Here is a 19478-nt window from a genome sequence, read left to right as displayed (position 1 = left end):
CTGCCTGTTGGTTCACAAATATTTTAATGGTCAATTTCCTGACATTGTACTAAAATTTTTTACCCTTCCACTCCTTTAGACAGATGGAGCTATATATCAATCTTTGGGACTGTATACTTGGCTTATTTTGATGTCCATGGTTCATGTTCTCTATAAGTAGCCACCAATACATAGTGTAATTCTACAGAGGAAGTCTCTCGCTCAGAATGATGAGACAGTCATGCCTCTCCTAACACATCAATGGGGTACAAGAGCATGATGGATTTTATTGGTGAATTTAAGCAGTCCCATCAGTTATGCGTGTATTACACACTTTTAAAGTTTTGATATAATCTGTGGTTGCAAAACCTTCAAGGAAATCTGTTTGGATGTTTTGTGTTGCCAAGATTCAGATGTCCAACAAATTTCTCTCATATCTTCTCACGTCTGTCTATTAGTGGTAGTTTTACATTCTCGACACTGCTATAAAACTGCTTGTATTGCAGCAATACAATATCTTAAAGAGGAGGGTATTTAAACTGGAGATTCTACAATTTAGACGCGGGTTTTTGAGACTACCTATACCTGTAAATTGACTGACAACCAAACCCATGGCGCTAGCCTGTGTAGCTGCATTGCAAATCATGTTACCATGCCAAAATCTTGTTACTAAAGGGGGCATTGCGGACATTGCCCATATTTTCAGGCTAGCTTCTTGTAGACACATTTTAATGAATTTGACGCGTTGTTGGTGGGTGGGTGGGTTTGCTGTGCCACGGTGCATTTTTGGGTTAGCTGGATTTTCTGAAACCTTTGCTACGGATTCTTCCTACTAGTTGTTCCTAGTGCTGCTTAGCCAAATCAGCTGCTCGTTGTAAGATTCAACTGCACACCAATGTGCTGTCAGTTATAGGTTGGTGTCCATGCTACAAAGAGTCCTTCACTTACACCTGGAACCTCTTATGCTTCTAGGTTTTATGTAGTTACTGCAGGACATCTTTATTGGTTGATCTGGATAAATCCTTCCTGATAGCATACTTTGGATCAAAGTTGTTAGGTAGCTTGCAGAGCAGTCAGACAGAAGGCAGGGCTCCCTACAGGACAGGTCAGGAATGGTTTAAAGTGTAATCTGTTTGCAAAAGGATCCCAGTATGGACAGGAATCTAACAGGAAAAAAAGAGTTAATTAATGTAGACTGATTTTGTTGCTCAATTAGATCTTTTAAGAGCTGTTCAGTTACACACACCACTTGCAGGGGCTGCAAAGCCTGTCAGGAACAATTTAGATGGTGCTGCAAGGACATCAATGAGCACAAATAATTTAAGTGCACGAGCCAGCCTAGATCATTCACTTTACTTTTTACGTTGTTTTCACTGGCAAGGTTATGTGCTTGCTCCTGCAACACTTCCCTGCCCATTTGCAACCAGACCTAGGCTGGGATATTTACCTTTAAATATCCCACCCAGTCTGTCTGTCTGGGGCTGACTCCCAATAGGTGTTTCCTTCCCTGCCATCACTTAGCCTGACATTCAGTCACCACCTGTTGCAAATATCACATATGCATGTTGATCGGGGCAGCAGGGGATCACATCTGAAATATAGTTTTCAGGTGTTTAGACCTTTTATATATGTTGTATGCCTTGAAATAGATTACTGATTATTTTTCTTCGTGAAATCAATTATTCCATTTTAAGACCTTTGTTCATATATTGTATATACATGTAATGTCCCCTAGTGGCATTTTAGTAAACCCTGCACACCAGTGAATACAGGAGGGGTCACCTAGAGGGTGAGTTAGAGGTTTGTGAAAAATGACACAAGCTGGTTACTATGGTGACAACCCAGCCCATTCTGCTTTTGACTGAGGAGGAGGGGCTGTAGAAAGGGGGGACAAATGGGATGTTGCTGGGGACCTGGGAGAGTGGGGAGGAAGTTCCCAGGCTCCCCTGGCATTGCCTGGGAGAGTGAGCACGGTACCTGTGCAAGAGCAAGTAGTATGTGCCTGAATAGGGGGAGAGACTCCTGGAGAGAAGGAGGGAATTGCTGCAAGTGGCAGCATGCATACACTATGGGATGTAGGTGCTGTATATGTGTTGGAGATGAGCTAAACTGTGATTGATTCCATCTGAAATGGGAGTAGCTGTGGAACTACTGTGACCAGAAGAACCTGGTATGTACTGTGATAAAACCAAATGTGTGACTGCATATACAGAAGGGCGAAGTCCCTAATCTACAGAGAGGGGGAGAACCACATGCTGAAGTGTCAGAGCCAGGGGCTGTGAGTACACAGAGAGAAGTGTCAGAGCCCAAAGAGAAATCATCTTCGCAGAGGAGTGTTGAGTTGCTGTTGAGAGTTACACAACGTGTGTCAGAACTGCGTTGAGGAGAAGCTGCCTGCTGTTAGCATCCATGTGCATGCTCCTGCAGAGAAGAGGGAACTGGAGTGTAGGAGATATGTGAACTATGTTCTATAACAACTAGATAACATTAAGAACTGTGCGGGAGGAGTAAGGAGATATTTGCAACCATATTCATATTGCTCATTAAGAATTGTGCTGGAGAGAGTTAGGAGCTGTATATCATCACCATTTATTTATATAGCGCCACTGATTCCGCAGCGCTGTACAGAGAACTCACTCACATCAGTTCTGTCCCATTGGGGCTTACAGTCTAAATTCCCCAACACACACACAGAGACACACAGAATAGGGTCAATTTGTTAGGAGCCAATTAACCTACCAGTATGTTTTTGGAGTGTGGGAGGAAACCCATGCAAATATGGGGAGAACATACAAACTCCTCACAGATAAGGCCATGGTCGGGAATTTAACTCATGACCCCAGTGCTGTAAGGCAGAAGTGCTAATCACTAGGCCACCGTGCTGTGTATATTTCTTTATTGCTGCAACCATTATGATGATCATGCTGGAGGAAGAGGAGTGTAAATAAAAAGTTCAGTTTGTCATAGAGATGGTCTGGTGCCCAAATTATTCTGACTTTTATTGCACTACACCACAAAGTGACATCACCTGTGTCCCACTAACTACAACGAAACACCTGCATGTGCAGGGACCCCCTGGTCATTTACACCCATGCCCATCAGCTAGCCATGGCTTGAGAAGAAATTGCACTATGTAACCTTTGCACCCCACACTACACACAGTGACATTACATATACAAATCTAAAAATCTATAAAGGATATACTGTATACATATAAAATAACATATGAACAGAACTTTTAAAAACACCTACACTTAGAAGGTTATGTCCTACAGATAGAGCACATTTGAGTGGAAGGCTCACTAAAATACTCTACAAAAACCATGCCCTCAACATTTTTGGAGGAAGGGTTCAGCATGAACTACAGGACTAATCCTCTGTGGGTCTGGTGCATAACTGCTGAAATGTGCTTAATATGTATATTACAGTAATTTTAAAATAGTTTACAATTTATTGTAAATGTCGATAAGGGACTGATAAGTAAACACTGGAAGAATGGGTTGGGTGACCGAATAAAAGGGGTATACTATTTACAGTGGTAGCCTTCAGTCCATACCTTCCCCATTCCAACACAGTGATGCAAATAAAGCAAAATTGAGATATGGGTGAAAATTCAAATTATTATGTAGTCAAATGTTTTTCAGAGGGGATATTCTAGAAATACTGGTACAGTGGATGACCAGATATGTAAAACATTGCAAATGCTTGACTAATGCAAATAATGGTATTCTTAAGCTGCCATTGAATGGGTTGGCTACAAGTAATACTGAAGCAGCTATACTTTTTTTTGGTTAATAACCTACAAATTTCCAAGCAATATTTCTTGCTAAAAATCATTATTCCAACAAACTGCAATTAATCACCAAAGATTATATTTGCCAATGTCGTTGGAGAAATGTTCATGATTGGTTAAGCTAATTATGTAATTTTACAATGGGATTAGTGGTTCAATGGAATATACACAAGGTTTAATGTCCGTTTGATTCATGTTAATAAATGTGAAAGTACAAATAAAAAAACCCTATACACTAGTGAAAATCAACCTTGGTTCTAAAATGGTATACTCCTGCAGATCTACAAGTATGTACATGCTTAATGGAGTGTAGGAATCTGTTTACTTATTGCAGGCAAAAAAGGTTCCATTGCAGCCAAGCATTATTGAGCCAAACTGTACTATGCTAGTTTGCAGTATCCCATAGCAACCAATAAGAAATGTGTTTTAATTTGTCTAATGGTACCAAATCAGCAAGGGCATAACCATCATCTATAGGCCAGTTTTTCACTATTGGGCAGTACATAGCAGCTCTTACAAATTGTTGTTATGGGGCACACAAATTTCAAGTTATGCTCTGAGTCCTGCAACACATACTTTGCCATAATTGAGGAGATGCACTGCAGGTGTGGCCTGCAAACAATAGATCCATCCAATCAAAATCTGCTAGACTAAGACAGAATTGTAAACAGGCAAGATGAAAATTCTGCACCAGTCAGAGAGTTTGATCATCTTCCCAATGCTTCCTGTTCCTGATTTTTTTTTAAGGCCCATTGCACAATCTTATATGTCAAATGTGTCCATGTGTGGCCACATTGCAAACTAACCAATTCATTTGGCGGTTGTGATGAACTAACGGACAGTTCATTATCAGCTTAAGGGTAGCGTCAGTTTAAACAGATCAATTCCTCCATACTGCATAAAGATGCTAATTAATGTCAGTGTCAGCAAATACTCACTGCTACAGAAACACAAAGTAATCTGAAGCTATGTCTTCACTGTTTCTCTTTGGAGATATAGCCGAGAATGGGAGCATGTAGAAGCGTGAATAAATATGTTTGCATAAATTATATTTGCACTCCTTCACACTCTAACGTCAAAGAAAGAACTTGCTTGTGTAGCCAATGGCCATGACGAATTGTGAAATATGATGCAGATGAACAGAAATATTCATATTCCTAGTCGCTCTCATTCACTTCTATACACATGACAAAATGTAGCCAAAAATTCAGCCCTTGTTACTAAAGTCATGTTATTTGCTTTTTCCACTGCCAAAGAAAAATGAAAACACTTGGTGAGTCACAGGTGAGTCTGTAAATGATTGCACCTAATTACTCAGCAAGGTAAGAACAGATTTTTTGGGGACACCCAATAAATCATGTTTGGTGCATCCCCACCTGTTGAAACAGGTGTGATAGTAGTTTGACCTTGTTGAATAGATTAATACAGATGTCCATGATTAAGAAAATCAAGAAAATGTGTCTTGTTGGATAACTTCAGAAGTGGAATTGAGAAACCCAGAGTCAGATGGCTTAAGAATCACTGCTAGATTAAAAATAACAATTGTTTCTTCATTGCAAGGGCATTTTGGAAAGAGTGATCATGATGGATCAATTAGGATAATCTGGATCTACGAAGGAATGGTCTGCAAAATCTGCTACTGAAAGAATAACCTTTACATACCATGGTGAGTATCTTTTATTGCAAGTATATATTACAATGGAAATCATTATAATGCCTATGCACTGCTGAACTGTCAAAAAGTAAATGCAAAGTTATCTGGTGTACTCTAATTAGTGTAACTTTTTAATATCTATAGGATTATTTAAAACTCCTTATCTTTATGTATGTTTAGTAAACATGTTCTGATCATGTGCAGTGCCCTAAGGACAAGCTGCACGCTATCTGCTTTCATGTAGTATTTCAGCAACAAGATGTCCCTGCAAACACATTAAAAGCAGTGAATGCTTGTTCAATTTCACTTTGTATAACCAATAACACTGATTTATGTACTGAAATGATAATTTACACTTAGTCTATTTAGTATTGCATTTTTTTTTTTTCTGTTTTGGTTTATAGTGCCAAATATTACAGTGGAACTAGTACCAAATATTAAATATGTTTGCTGGGTAACCAGATCCCCTTTGTAAATTCATACACACCAGAATTACACATGCTAAAATGTACCTTCTTCACATACACGCCTATGGTTTTTGTTTACAAGGATGTAGCATATATGTAAAGACATTACTTTGATGCAGCCACACATTGTGTGTCTGGATTTACATTGCTGTTAGTGTAATCCTACATGCAAGTTGCATGTACACATAACACCTACAATTTAACAGTGCATATGAGGACAATATGTTTCGGCCTCAATTCCTGCATTAACATTCAGTATATGGAGGTTGGAATATATATTTGAGTTGTCCCTAAATATTCCCTTCTCCATGTATGTGTTATGTTTCCTATATAGCTTTGCAGACCACTGTCTGTGTGCAAGGGACTGTAAGCTCCAGTGGGTAAGGGGCTGATGTGAATGATTAGAAGACTAATTTTTCTGGCTCCCTACAAGTCTAGGTTTGGTTCTGTTATTTGGAGGCACCTTCACACCTTGTAAAATAGGGTTGTGCTTTTAGGTGCATAGACTTAAAATGAAAGTGTCCATTTCACTCTTTATAAATAGTGCACAAAGTATTGGATGCCCCCTGAACCTGTGGATGATCACTAATCCAAGTCCATTCATAGAGATGTCGGGGAATATAAGCAATGTGTACAAGATCCACAAGCTCTTGTTCTCAATATAGTCCATCTGGACTCTTTATTAAAGATGAGTGGTAGTGTGATGGCCATCTATAGCTATATGCCAGTTATTAAATGAGGCTAGGAGTGGCTTAAAGGGTGTGAATATTAAAAAAAAAAAATAACCTTGTACATGGCAATCTTCTATGTGTCTTGCACCATATTGGCGTTACTTAATATGGTAACATTGCCCTTAATTATTTGACTATTGTGATAAAGTAGAGGTGAAAATCAACACTATCATTTGATTATATATAAATCTCTGAAATTGATTGTGTTCTTGCAGAGGGAATGCATATCCATTCATGTTGGCCAAGCTGGTGTGCAGATTGGTGGTGCTTGTTGGGAGCTTTATTGCCTGGAACATGGGATACAACCGGATGGAACCATTATGGCTGATCAGGATGAAGCGTCTGGAGAAACCTTCTTCACACAGACAGAATCTGGAAAGCACATACCTAGAGCTGTGTTCATAGACCTGGAACCGTCAGTAATTGGTAATAATGTATGACCTGACTTGAGCATGTTTATACTTGGAGGTGATTTACACTATCTACCAATATGTTTACAGGTGTTAGGGTTTAACTGTAGCCATATGACACATACAATTTATAGCCTGCCACAGGTGGACCACATATTCATGGGAAGCTGTCACAGAAGAAAACATTGCCCTCCTAAAAGTGCATTAACTTCTATCTCACATTGTGCAAAAGATCTCCTGGATGATCGTGCTACCATTTACTAAATTTTAAAAGTTCACACACACATTTCCCAGAAGATGGTTATGTTTGGTCTGTATGTTCACATACCTTAACAAAATTCCTGTACTGAAATCTGTCTAGATCAGGTCACATTTATTTTGCAATAAAAGCACAAATGCCTCATCAATTCTCTAGAAGCTGATCCGCTACATTCTCATACATATTATCATATTGTTTCACGTTGCTGCAGTTGAGAAGTACTAGCTCAGTGTGGTAAGGGTTAACTCACTGCTTCACCAGCCCTGTCTCTGTAGTTGTTGCATGCATGAGCTGGCTTGCACATGCACTGTGAAATTGAAAGCCGGTACATACATAAAACTGTATAGAAATAGTGTGTGGGCAGTACGGTGGCTAAGTAGTTAGCACTTCTGCCTCAGCACTGGGGTCATGAGTTCAATTCCCGACTATGGCCTTATCTGTGTGGACTTTGTATGTTCTCCCTGTGTTTGCATGGGTTTCCTCCGGGTGCTCCGGTTTCCTCCCACACTCCAAAAAAACAACAACATACTAGTAGGTTAATTGGCTGCTATTAAAATTGAACCTAGTTTCTGTGTGTTAGGGAATTTAGACTGTAAGCTCCAATGGGGCAGGGACTGATGTGAATGAGTTCTCTGTACAGCACTGCGGAATCAGTGGCGCTATATAAATAAATGGTGTGTGTGTGTATATATATATATGTGTATATGTGTATGTGTGTATATATATATATATATATATATATATATATATTATATATTTTATTTTTTTTTACACACATATAAATTTCATTCTGTTTTTGCTTGCAAAAATGGCTTTCCTTGGTAAATCGGCCCTGTAGTATGGCAATGTATTTTCTTATAACTGCATTTTAGATGTGTACATTGAGATACTTAACAACTGTAGTCTTTGCAGAGCAAAGACTGAATATCATTTAAATATTTACAGATGAAATACGAAGTGGAAAAATGCACTCCCTGTACCACCCAGACCAGTTTATATCTGGCAAGGAAGACGCAGCTAATAATTTTGCCCGTGGTCATTACACCATTGGAAAGCAGGTGATAGATAAGGTTATGGATCGTATCCGGAAACTGGCAAGTATATTTCATTACTATTTAGAAGACAAAATAATTAGAAGGACTCAAAACTGCAGTATCTGTGCCAGTGTTGAACACATGAGAAACCGTTACCACAAGTATCCTTCGTATAGAAATTTGTGGCTATTAAATAATGCTCTTCCCTTCTACCATGATGAGTCTGTCATAGCTGACAGAAGCAGTTTACAGTGCAGTAAGAATGGTTATAAACTGCCTGCATTATATTGGGATTTTAACCGTATGAAGCTGCTACAAACATTCAGTTCCTTTTCTGAAATGATCCACCTGTTATGGGTGCCAAGTTTCCCACACTTGCTTATATCAGATACTGTCACCATTTGCAAGTATTACGTTTAATATTCTTTGTGAACGAGCTTCGGAAGAAAATTAAAGGGGGGAAAAAAATTTAGATGATATTACTTCTGATTAAATTCCTCCATTTGGTGTCTCGCCAAGTAATCTTCCTCTCCTGGAGGTCACCCTAGTCCAAAACATTACTATTCCTAGGGTTATTCTTTTTTGGTTTTGGTTTTTCTTCTGGGAGGGGGGGGGGGTTCCCTCGAATACCTTATAATAAAGTAACATTTAGGTGTTTCTTCACTTAATTTATCCCCCCCCCCCTCCCTAAATAAAGTATATCAAGTAAAGTTTTGCCTTTCATTGTATAACTCAATGTTAACCACAATATTCAGATTATCCCTTTATTGAAGTTCTGGGAATTTTTCCCCAAGCTGTAATAATTTTGTACATGTACCGAAAAGATTTTTGTTTGTGCTTTCCCTATTCCTTCCCATGTTCTTTAATTCAGCTGATGGGTTTCCTGCTATAAGAGCCTGCCCAAACAATATCTCTTGTGTGGTGGAGCAGCCTGCTTTACTCCTATTTAACTTGTACCACCCCACCATCTGATATTTTAAATACTTCCTTGTGAAGCATCCCACTGCTCACTTGGTATCCTCCTCCCTAGATATGCAGCTGCTATACCAGGGGTAGGCAACCTGCGGCTCTCCAGGTGTTGTGAAACTACAAATCCCAGCATGCTTTGCCACCTATCTGCTGGTTATCTACTGGCAAAGCATGCTGGGACTTGTAGTTTCACAACACCTGGAGAGCCGCATGTTGCCTATCCCTGTGCTAGAGTGTTCTTCCTTTCACTGTGAATTATGCTTCACCAGCTCAGAAATCACAGTATGTTTCATACCAGATATCTTATTATATCAGTCCCTAATTGGTAGATTCCTTATATGCTTCTTTATGAAAATCTGAAAAATAAGCACAGTGCTCGGCTATGGGCAAATGGGAAAAAAGCCACAGCTCTGTTTGTTGTACAAAGTCATCCATTCAACACACAAACTGGATTTAAATGCATCTTTCCCATGTCTTGGGGGTGGGGAGGGGTTCTACTACATGTCTGTTAAAAAGTTATTGTTTTCAGGCCTATTTTAAACACTCTGTATCTTTGCTGATTTGCTGCTGTTCCTGACAATACAATAATGTCTCTTCTTTCTTAAACAGACAGATCAATGTGGAGGACTCCAGGGTTTTCTAGTGTTCCACAGCTTTGGAGGTGGCACAGGGTCTGGGTTTAGCTCATTGTTGATGGAAAAACTAGCAGCTGACTATATGAAAAAGTCCATTTTGGAGTTCTGCGTTTATCCTGCACCAAGAATGTCATCTGCAGTGGTGGAACCATATAACTCCATTCTAGCTGTTCATAGCACTATGGATCATTCAAATTGTTCATTCATGATGGATAATGAAGCCATTTATGAATTATGCCACCATAACTTGAATATTGAGCGTCCGTCTTATGTACACATAAACAGGCTTGTAGGACAGATAGTATCGTCTATCACTGCCTCTCTGAGGTTTGAAGGAATACTAAATGTAGACCTTGTTGAATTTCAGACTAATCTAGTACCTTATCCCAGGATACACTTCCCCTTAGTCACGTATGCACCAATTGTATCTGTGGAAAGAGCTTATCATGAGCAACTATCTGTTCCGGACATTACTAATGCTTGTTTTGAGCCCTGTAACCAAATGATGAAATGTGACCCTCGAGGTGGTAAATACATGGCTTGCTGTCTGTTGTATAGGGGAGATGTGGTGCCCAAAGATGTCAATGCTGCAATAGCCGCAATTAAAACTAGGAAGTCCATCCAGTTTGTTGACTGGTGTCCTACTGGTTTTAAGGTGGGAATTAACTACCAGCCCCCCACTGTGGTCCCAGGAGGGGATTTGGCCAAAGTTCAACGTGCTGTCTGTATGCTGAGTAATACTACAGCTATTGCAGAGTCCTGGGCCAGGCTGGACCATAAGTTTGACCTAATGTATTCCAAGAGAGCATTTGTACATTGGTATGTGGGGGAGGGGATGGAGGAAGGAGAGTTCTCAGAAGCAAGAGAATACATGGCCATCCTAGAAAAGGATTATGAAGAGGTGGCTGCAGAATCATTTGATATTGAGAAAGAGGAGTCCTTTTCTTAATAATTTATTGGAGTGTTGTAAACTAATGTTGCTCTGGACAGAGGCTGAACATTGGCACCTTAAACAGTATATTTTGTACTTGAAGTAGTTATGATAAATGTATTTCTGTGACAAAATTTGTGGGTAAACTATTAAATGTACATTAAAAATCTCAAATGTGTATTGTCTGTAGTGGCACAATATAGAATTACTCTGTTTCTCAAACACCTCAACTTAACCTTTCTTAACAGGTATGACATTAACATCATTGATTATGTAGGGATATGGGAAGAAACACATTAATGAAACAAGTCTGGATATTTACAAATAAAATATAGTTTTGGGTTGGTTGTTTTTTTAATTCCAAAAACATTATTTGGTGAAGAAAAAAATGGAATGTGCTATGGAGAATTTTGACTAATTTAGCACCATAGCCAACACAGTGCAGTTGAACATGATCCTAACTTGTGCTTCCACTTGTTTATAAAACAATAGCAAAGTTAAGATAGTAGGGCAGCCACAAGATTTTTCTTCTTTTTTTTTTCTTTAAAAAGCTGGCCAAAGGTATGGCCACTCCCTGCCCTTCACCCACAACGAAGCTGTGTATTTTAGTTTAGATTACATCCTGAATGCGGTTTTGTTTTCAAATTATTTGAAAAGTTGAATGACCTTTACATTTTTAAAGTGAAAAGATTTTGTTTTTTTTGGAGGATGCTCTTTTTATGTCTTCAAACTGTCTTGTACCATCATTCGTTCTGTTTCATAAAGGAAAGGTGTATGTAAAACTCTGCACAAATAGAAGTAAAACCCAATAGGACGCACATTTGTATCCTCTACAGGATCTTTCAGTGACCATTTTATCTATATATTTGGATCTAAAGTTGTGTCCTTAGGCTGGTAAGTGATAAACTATAAACTTTGGTTATCCTTTCCTAGGCCCCTGATGTAGAGGTTATTTAATTTATCTTTGATCTAACATGAGATGTAATAAAGAAAGTTGTTTTCTAGCAAATGACCCGGTGTTTAAGAATGTTCAGCATAGTGTAATCTTCAGAAGAAGTACTGCTCTTAAAAGATTACCTGGGGTAAAAAATTCTTGAGGTACCAGTTTAATACAGTTGGCTATAACTTAAATTATTAAAGGTAAAAATATTGTATAAAAATTTTATTAAAAAAATTCTATATGGTACCTTTTTACCCACGACAGTATTTTTTTTGTGATACGTAGTATATTGTATTTTCAAATAAGTGTGTCCGTAAAACTGGGCAATTATACAGTAGTTTTACAATATTACTACTTTATTAACAACCCTTTTTTTTTTTTTTTTTTTTTTTTTAGACTTTATGATGAGATTTTGGGATCCTGGCCTATTTTTTGGGAGTATATCTTAGCTCTGACACACACACACACACAGTTGTCTTACCAAAGGAAACACAATGTATTATCCATTTGGAGGAAATGGGACCGTGTGGTTTCAAATCAATCACAAGGTATTCATGGGTTGTATTGAATTTAGCATTGTCATGCTTCATGCTTGTGTACCTATTATTTTTTTTTTATATATATTTTAAGACCTGTAGATGGAGGGGTGTTCAGCTTTATTCACCATACCTTGGCACCATGATACAGCTGTAGGATATGCTGTGTGCCTTTTGGAGTTTTTCATTTCGCTATTTTTATTTATTTATTTATTTTTTCCCTTTTAGTTTTCTACTCAATGGTAATCATTTTATTAGGATAACTAGCTTTTATACAAGCAGTTAAGAGAACATTGGGTCACACACTTAGAAGTTATTTGGTGTCTCTTAGTATAAATGAATAATGTGATGTTTCCCACGGTTTTTGTCTCATTACTGTCTGCGATGGCTTTTCCTTCAGATAGAGAAAATGACTAACCTCTACAAAAAGAGGGACCAGCTTCCAACCGTCATGAGGCTCCAAAAAATGTTGAAGACTTTTATAAGGGAAGGTGCTTTTATTGAGAGAGAGAAGACAATGATGGGATGGATAGGTTAGGAAGGGAATGAGTTACATGCAGCATGAAATGTATAGGGTGTACTTACAAAGCTCAATAAAACACATTCATATATCTGCTTTGTATTTGGTGTGTTTTACTGTCCTCAAGTTAATGTACACATGTAGATTAACCCCCTACTTTGCTGCCTATAGTCAACATTATACTTTTAGCGGAATATTCAATTCTCGCTGTTTTCCGTGGCGTTAAAACTATTACCGTTATTATGGTAATAGTAAGCTGGATTTCAGCTCGCTGCTCGGGGAGCTGCGAGCTGAAATCCAGCGAGAAAACTAACGTAATAGTGCGCAGAGCGCAAGATTTTTGGCGTTTCTGCCAACAACTGAATATGCCCCTTTAATGTGCAATATTTTTTTCCTGTATAAAATAAACTCCTGACTATAGCACTGTTTTTTTTTTTTCAATAAACAGACTTTTGGGGAACTAAAAGGACTACAGTTGATACGGTAGAACAGGAGGCCATCACAATAATAATCACAGGTCTGTAGCCACATGGCTAATAGCTATGGAGAGGTGTCACTGGCTCAGTTACAATATTTAACCAGTTAGTTCTGATTTATTCCCATGTATTTATTTTATACAGATGGGATGGAGTGGGAGTGGAATCATGGAGTGATAAGACATTTATGAGGTGGCACATAGTCTATGGTGACAAAAAAGTACATTTAGGCCTGTGTATATATATATATATATATATATATCTTATAAATGCATGTTCATTTCTCTAATGTATATGTGTCTAATCCCCTGGGTTTGTCCAGTAGTTGAGATTTTATATCTTTATATCCCTGCACATAAGTGTCCAACAATATATTATAAATGTTCTGTTTCCTTCAGGTTCTTACTAAAGATTGTTGTTTTGCGTAGGTGACAAAACAAAGTCCGAGATAGAGCATGTTGGGAAATCGTCTTTTATTTACTTTTTTAAAATTTCCTGCAATTCGTTCGATCTTTTCCAGTTGACTTGAAGTACCAATTCACCATCATTACTGTCCCATTCTCCACTCTGTCATTTTCACTTCTCTTTTCAGCTGTGCCCTCTTCCATTAGAATGTAAGCTCTCTCATGAGCTCCCTACCCTTTGTTTTCTAGACTGAATTTATTTTGTCTACATTGTATGTCTTTGTTTTATGTATATCTTGTTTCCTGTACTGTATGGCACTGTGTAACAAATCTACAATAATACTACTGAACCTAGTTTTGTGCATTCATAGCTCAACAGTGTACACAAATATGTCCAGTTTGTAATACCCTCATAGTTATCTATTTGTTTTGATCAGCAATTCTTTTAACCAGGTTTACATATACAGGGGCTGATTCATCTTCGGACGAAAATCACTTTGCCTGCCGTATCTTGCATGAAATGCAAATGTGTGAATGCAAATGTTATGAAAGCTAAGAATTGCATGATGGCGTTTATCTGTCTAAGTCTAATGGTACACATTAATAAGGGTTTGAATCTAGAAACCACCGTTACTCTCGTCCGTTAGTATGCAGCATTGTTTCGTTTTTGAAAAAGCTTCCAATTCCATTCAGTTGCTGTTACCACAAATTAATGTTTTGAGGGGGTTTAATCATCCCGCAATGACCTTGAGATTAAAACTGCAATTACAATTGCAGATCAAATGCAATAGTTTTATTGGCTTTTTTTTTTTTTTTTTAAAGCAAGTCAAACGATAAGACCTTAAAAGCATCAGCCCAGCAAACGCTTGACAAAACCTCAGTTTGACTAGGGTGGGCTTTACAGCAACGTTGTAATTGGACATTAAGGATAGTGTTTATTTTCTGGAAAATATGCAAATACAATTCAGGCATTTAACTCCCTCATCTCCATTATAATAAACATTAGCAGAATCAACCATGGCATCATACATGGTAACTTAGCAAATATGTGTAAATTCACATATGCTATGAGGAATTTTCTGTCATATTATAATTATTTCTCTTCATTTATATAGCACAAACATTTTACACACCGCCTGTACAGAGAATTTTGACACTCTCCTCATTCTCTACACCACTAACGTGCACAATTTCTCTATCACAGGCACACAAAAACATATAACACACTCAGGGCCATTTTAAGGGCCAGATGGGCCTGGAGGTGAAATTCTCATCTTCCCTAATATGAAGCCCTCAGCACTAACTGGTTCAAGCAGAATTTAAGGGAAATGAATAGAGAGAAATATGTCCCTTCTGTTGGAACAACAAATTTACAGAAAAACAAGTAATATATAATAAGGGGCTCACATTTCACCCCTTAACAACATAGATGGATTGGCACCAATTAATATGAGAAACATTTAATCCATCAATTAATATGTAATTAGTACAAACTAATTTACATACAGATTTACAACATGAGTGTGTCAAATCTGTCATCAATCCGCAAGTCTAAAAAACAGAACCCAGTATCAAGGGGAAGAGAATTCTTATTTGGCCAATCATATCATAAAGCATACCAAGGAACTGGTGACGATTATGTACTATTGTTATTTTCCCCTAATATTCAGGTATGACAATGTATATTGTATGTAACCTTGTAATGTAATGTCAACGTGTGCTTTGCTAAATGGGATGAGTCTGAACCTATGCAAGTATCAATATGCTTTTAAAATTAGCCAGATCCAGGGACAGATAAGCATCTCTGAGGAGTTTTTTTGTATGCAGAGGATGTGGACCTGACCATCCAAGCAGAACGTGCAGAGGTGAGAACGAAGACCCTGTGAACAATTCAGATCTCAGGATATCCATAACTCACTTTGGGAAGCTTGGTGTCATTTTGGGAATCAATCTGACCTATTTGAAAATATAATTACTAAGGTGGGGGATGAAGAGCCTGTAAGAAGGGTTTAAAAATCTTCTGCTTTAGACATTATAGAGTGCCTTTTCATGAGGGGCTCCCTCACACATACCAAGTTTTAAGTAGTAAGTCTGGTTTTAATTCCTATTTCATTGTCTGAAACTTATTTGTGCAACTTATTGTATGTATTGTTATTATTTTTTTTGTAACTAAGCCTTGGAAACATTTTTCAGATTAAATACATTTAATCTAGTGTATTCTCCGTGATTTTTTACGAACTTACAAAGCCCATGGAGGCTCATGCTACATGTGTATGTGATTTAAGTGTGAAACATTAATAAGTGGTTTTGGTGAACATAAGGACACCATAGTAAATCCTTCAGGGTGGCAGAAAAGTTGTAATCATTGGTAAGTCACTAAGGTGACACAAGTCAAGGCCAACTGTTCAGATTGCTGTTTCTAGGACAGGCTGGGCGTTCGTAACAGAGAAACTACATACAAATATCAGCTGACGTTTGTGTGTAACATGCTCGTATTATAAAACCATGCACATGTTTGTTTGTAGTAATCTGACATTGTATTAGTTCTGGGGGCCTATTTATTAAGCCTTAAACCATATGGAAACGGCTGTATTTTCTTTTATATGTTTGGTAAATATATTAAATCCATGCCCATGACTTAATAGGCTCCAGTAGATAATATTATTTCCAAGTATTCCTATTCATTGTTACCGCTATCACCTTATCATTGGAAACAAGATTTGAAGGGAACAGATTCTTTGTGTCATCATCATCATCATTTATATATACATATAATATATATATATCGCCACTAATTCCGCAGCGCTGTACAGAGAACTCGCTCACATCAGTCCCCCATTGGGGCTTACAGTCTAAATTCCCTAACACACACACAGAGACAGACAGACACACAAACTCGGGTCAATTTGCTAGCAGACAACCTACCAGTATGTTTTTGGGGTGTGGGAGGAAACCCACGTAAACACAGGGAGAACATACAAACTCCTCACAGATGGTCGGGAATTGAACTCCTGACCCAGTGCTGTAAGGCAGAAGTGCTAACCACTAAGCCACCCTGCTGGCACTAAAAGTTCATTGTTCTCTGCCAAAGAATTTTGGATATTTAAATATATAACAATAGCACTTTATGCCTGGCAAGTCTTATTTTAAATATGGAAATGAGTTTGGGGGGGACTAGAAGGGGGAGGGCTAGAGGGTAAGAGCTCAGGCTTCTGTCATTTTAAGTGTACCATACATGTCAGCTGAAATCTCAGTCTCACAAAAGAAAGGCTGCAGAAAACCACAAAAATGTACAAACTATCTTATTATAGATAGAGGGTATGGTTTAAAGAAGAAAAAACAATTGTGGATTTTCACTTTAAGCAGTGCCTTTTTATGGAGTTGAGAACTGCATGCAGACATAATCAGAAAGAGTCCTCGTTTCCTTTCTCTGGGTCCTTCGGAACAGCTGAGAGTTGGGACAAAGCATTTGCATTTGATGCCACTTCTCAGAGACAAAAGACACTCCTGTACAAGTTTTAGAGCTTATTCATCTGTCTCGATATAGAGGACGAATAACCCGAAAGGGGGATAAGAGTAGTGACAGTACAAAGAAGGTTTATTCCTGAGAAGATAGACAATATCCTGGTTGATGTTTGGAAGACAATAGAGAACGGTTGAGAGGTCATTACCTCTACATGAGGCTTTCTGCTCTATAAAGAGCCATAACTTCTTACCTTATAAACAGTATTATTGTATGTTTTGTAAACATCTTTTAAACAGAACATTTCCAGTAAAATCCCTTTCTACAAAAACAATTGGAAAACCATCATTTTGGCAGCATGGTGGCTTAGTGGTTAGCACTTCTGCCTCAGAGCACTGAGGTCATGAGTTCTATTCCCTACCATGGCCTTATCTGTGTTGAGTTTGTATGTTCTCCCCGTGTTTGAGTGGGTATCCTCCAGGTGCTCCCATTTCCTCAACCACTCCAAAGACATACTAGTAGGATAATTGGCTGCAATTAAATTGACCTTAGTCTCTCTTGGTTTGTGTGTGTGTGTTAGGCAATGGAGGAGGGACTGATGCAAGTGAGTTCTCTGTACGGTGCTGCAGAATTACTGGCGTTATATTTGTTGTGCTATTGATGATGATCATTTAACTAAATGGAGTGGCTCTATAAACTCTGGTGAACATTCCTTCATCATCATCAGCTATTTATATAGCTAATGTATAGAGATGAAAAAAACCCATCCGCGCTAAATAGGATAGCTGCCGCTAATTATACTAAAGATAGAATCCACCTAATTTCTATAATATAACGTATAGCAAAGTAAAGTATAACATACGGCGCTAAACTTTTGCTCATAAAAATATATAATGTAATAGAGTCCAAAGTTATCTACAGTCCATACCATAAATTAATCCAGCAATTGATCAAATAATCCACCTAGATATATTTCCATTGGATTCTCAAGTTCTTCTCCCATATATTGAAAATAAATACCAGAACTTGTAGGAATAAAGTCCTGTTGGTATTATTATCCTCAAAACAAAGAAAAAACATGTATCAGAATGAATCAAGTGGTATTCCCCTTATGCACACCTCATGTGTTTAATTCTAACTTAAAAGGTTTTTAGTGAAGTCAGAAAGACCCCTCCACGTGATTTTATAGTGGGTCATACAGAACCACCATTTTCTGTATGACCCACTATAAAATCACGTGGAGGGGTCTTTCTGACTTCACTAAAAACCTTTTAAGTTAGAATTAAACACATGAGGTGTACATAAGGGGAATACCACTTGATTCATTCTGATACATGTTTTTTCTTTGTTTTGAGGATAATAATACCAACAGGACTTTATTCCTACAAGTTCTGGTATTTATTTTCAATATATGGGAGAAGAACTTGAGAATCCAATGGAAATGTATCTAGGTGGATTATTTGATCAATTCCTGGATTAATTTATGGTATGGACTGTAGATAACTTTGGACTCTATTACATTATATATTTTTATGAGCAAAAGTTTAGCGCCGTATGTTATACTTTACTTTGCTATAAGCAATTTATATAGCGCCAATTAATAATCTTGATCTCCTTAAAGCTAATCCATCCCCCAATTCATGATCTTGCCCGCTAACCATTTTAATAATCTTTATGCCACTGCAGCCAATAAATCCCTCAGTCATGATCTCTCCCCCTAGCCAAAGCCAATTAATAATTTTTGATGCCTGTGCAGCCAATCCATCCCCCCATTCATGATCACCCCCCCCCTAGCCAAAGCCAACTAATATTTTTGATGTCCCTGCAGCCAATCCATCCCCCATCCATCCTCACCCAGTCATGATCCCCCTACCCTCCACAGCACCAAATATCACCTCCTCCTCTTCATTTTACCCCTGAAATTTAACTTACCTTATTGTCTTCTGGACTGGTCCACTTCTCTCCTGTACCACGCACACACTGCCTGCCAGCTAATAGCTTCGGATTTGCTGTTAGCTGCCGCCTGTCTGAATGGATAGGGTGAGTGACAGTCTGACTCAGGGCTGTCCCCTTGAGACCAGGGGCGGCCTTGATAAGTGAGAAAGCCGGCATTTTAAGGGGAAGAAAATGTATTACAAAAACCCCCCAAAATTGTTTAAATGTGCCAACGCTGCGCCCCTCCAGGACCCAGCACCCAAGGCTGCAGCCTGATTAGTCTATTGGTTGATCAATACCTATTCCCAGTTGGGAGAATTGGCCGAAAGGTATCAAAATGTG

General features: G+C 38.3%; 1 protein-coding gene across 2 annotated transcripts; it reads left to right on the top strand.

Annotated features, from left to right (window-relative positions):
* Positions 1 to 4833: 4833 nt before the first annotated feature.
* Positions 4834 to 11036, top strand: LOC142152195 (tubulin alpha chain-like). Of its 2 annotated transcripts, XM_075208556.1 has the most exons (5): positions 4834 to 5056; positions 5333 to 5438; positions 6840 to 7050; positions 8239 to 8387; positions 9906 to 11036. In XM_075208556.1, the coding sequence occupies exons 2-5, from the start codon at positions 5436 to 5438 to the stop codon at positions 10878 to 10880; spliced, it is 1338 nt and encodes a 445-aa protein (XP_075064657.1). In that variant the 5' UTR covers positions 4834 to 5056; positions 5333 to 5435; the 3' UTR covers positions 10881 to 11036. The 2 variants fall into 2 exon arrangements, with proteins under 2 accessions (XP_075064657.1, XP_075064656.1); XM_075208555.1 differs by lacking the exon at positions 4834 to 5056 and having other exon boundaries at positions 5084 to 5438.
* The last annotated feature ends 8442 nt before the right edge of the window (positions 11037 to 19478 follow it).

The sequence above is a fragment of the Mixophyes fleayi genome, chromosome 4, assembly GCF_038048845.1.
Source record: "Mixophyes fleayi isolate aMixFle1 chromosome 4, aMixFle1.hap1, whole genome shotgun sequence".
In the NCBI taxonomy this organism is placed as follows: domain Eukaryota; kingdom Metazoa; phylum Chordata; class Amphibia; order Anura; family Limnodynastidae; genus Mixophyes; species Mixophyes fleayi.
The sequence above is the reverse complement of the archived record's forward strand: the minus strand, read 5'-3'. Positions and strand labels throughout refer to the sequence as shown.

What these genes read in the sequence shown, in the direction of transcription:
- LOC142152195 (XM_075208556.1), top strand. An exon ending in CCTGGAACCGTCAGTAATTG is followed by an intron (nt 7,051 to 8,238) that starts GTAATAATGTAT and finishes AAATATTTACAG; the next exon opens with ATGAAATACGAAGTGGAAAA. An exon ending in TGGATCGTATCCGGAAACTG is followed by an intron (nt 8,388 to 9,905) that starts GCAAGTATATTT and finishes TTTCTTAAACAG; the next exon opens with ACAGATCAATGTGGAGGACT.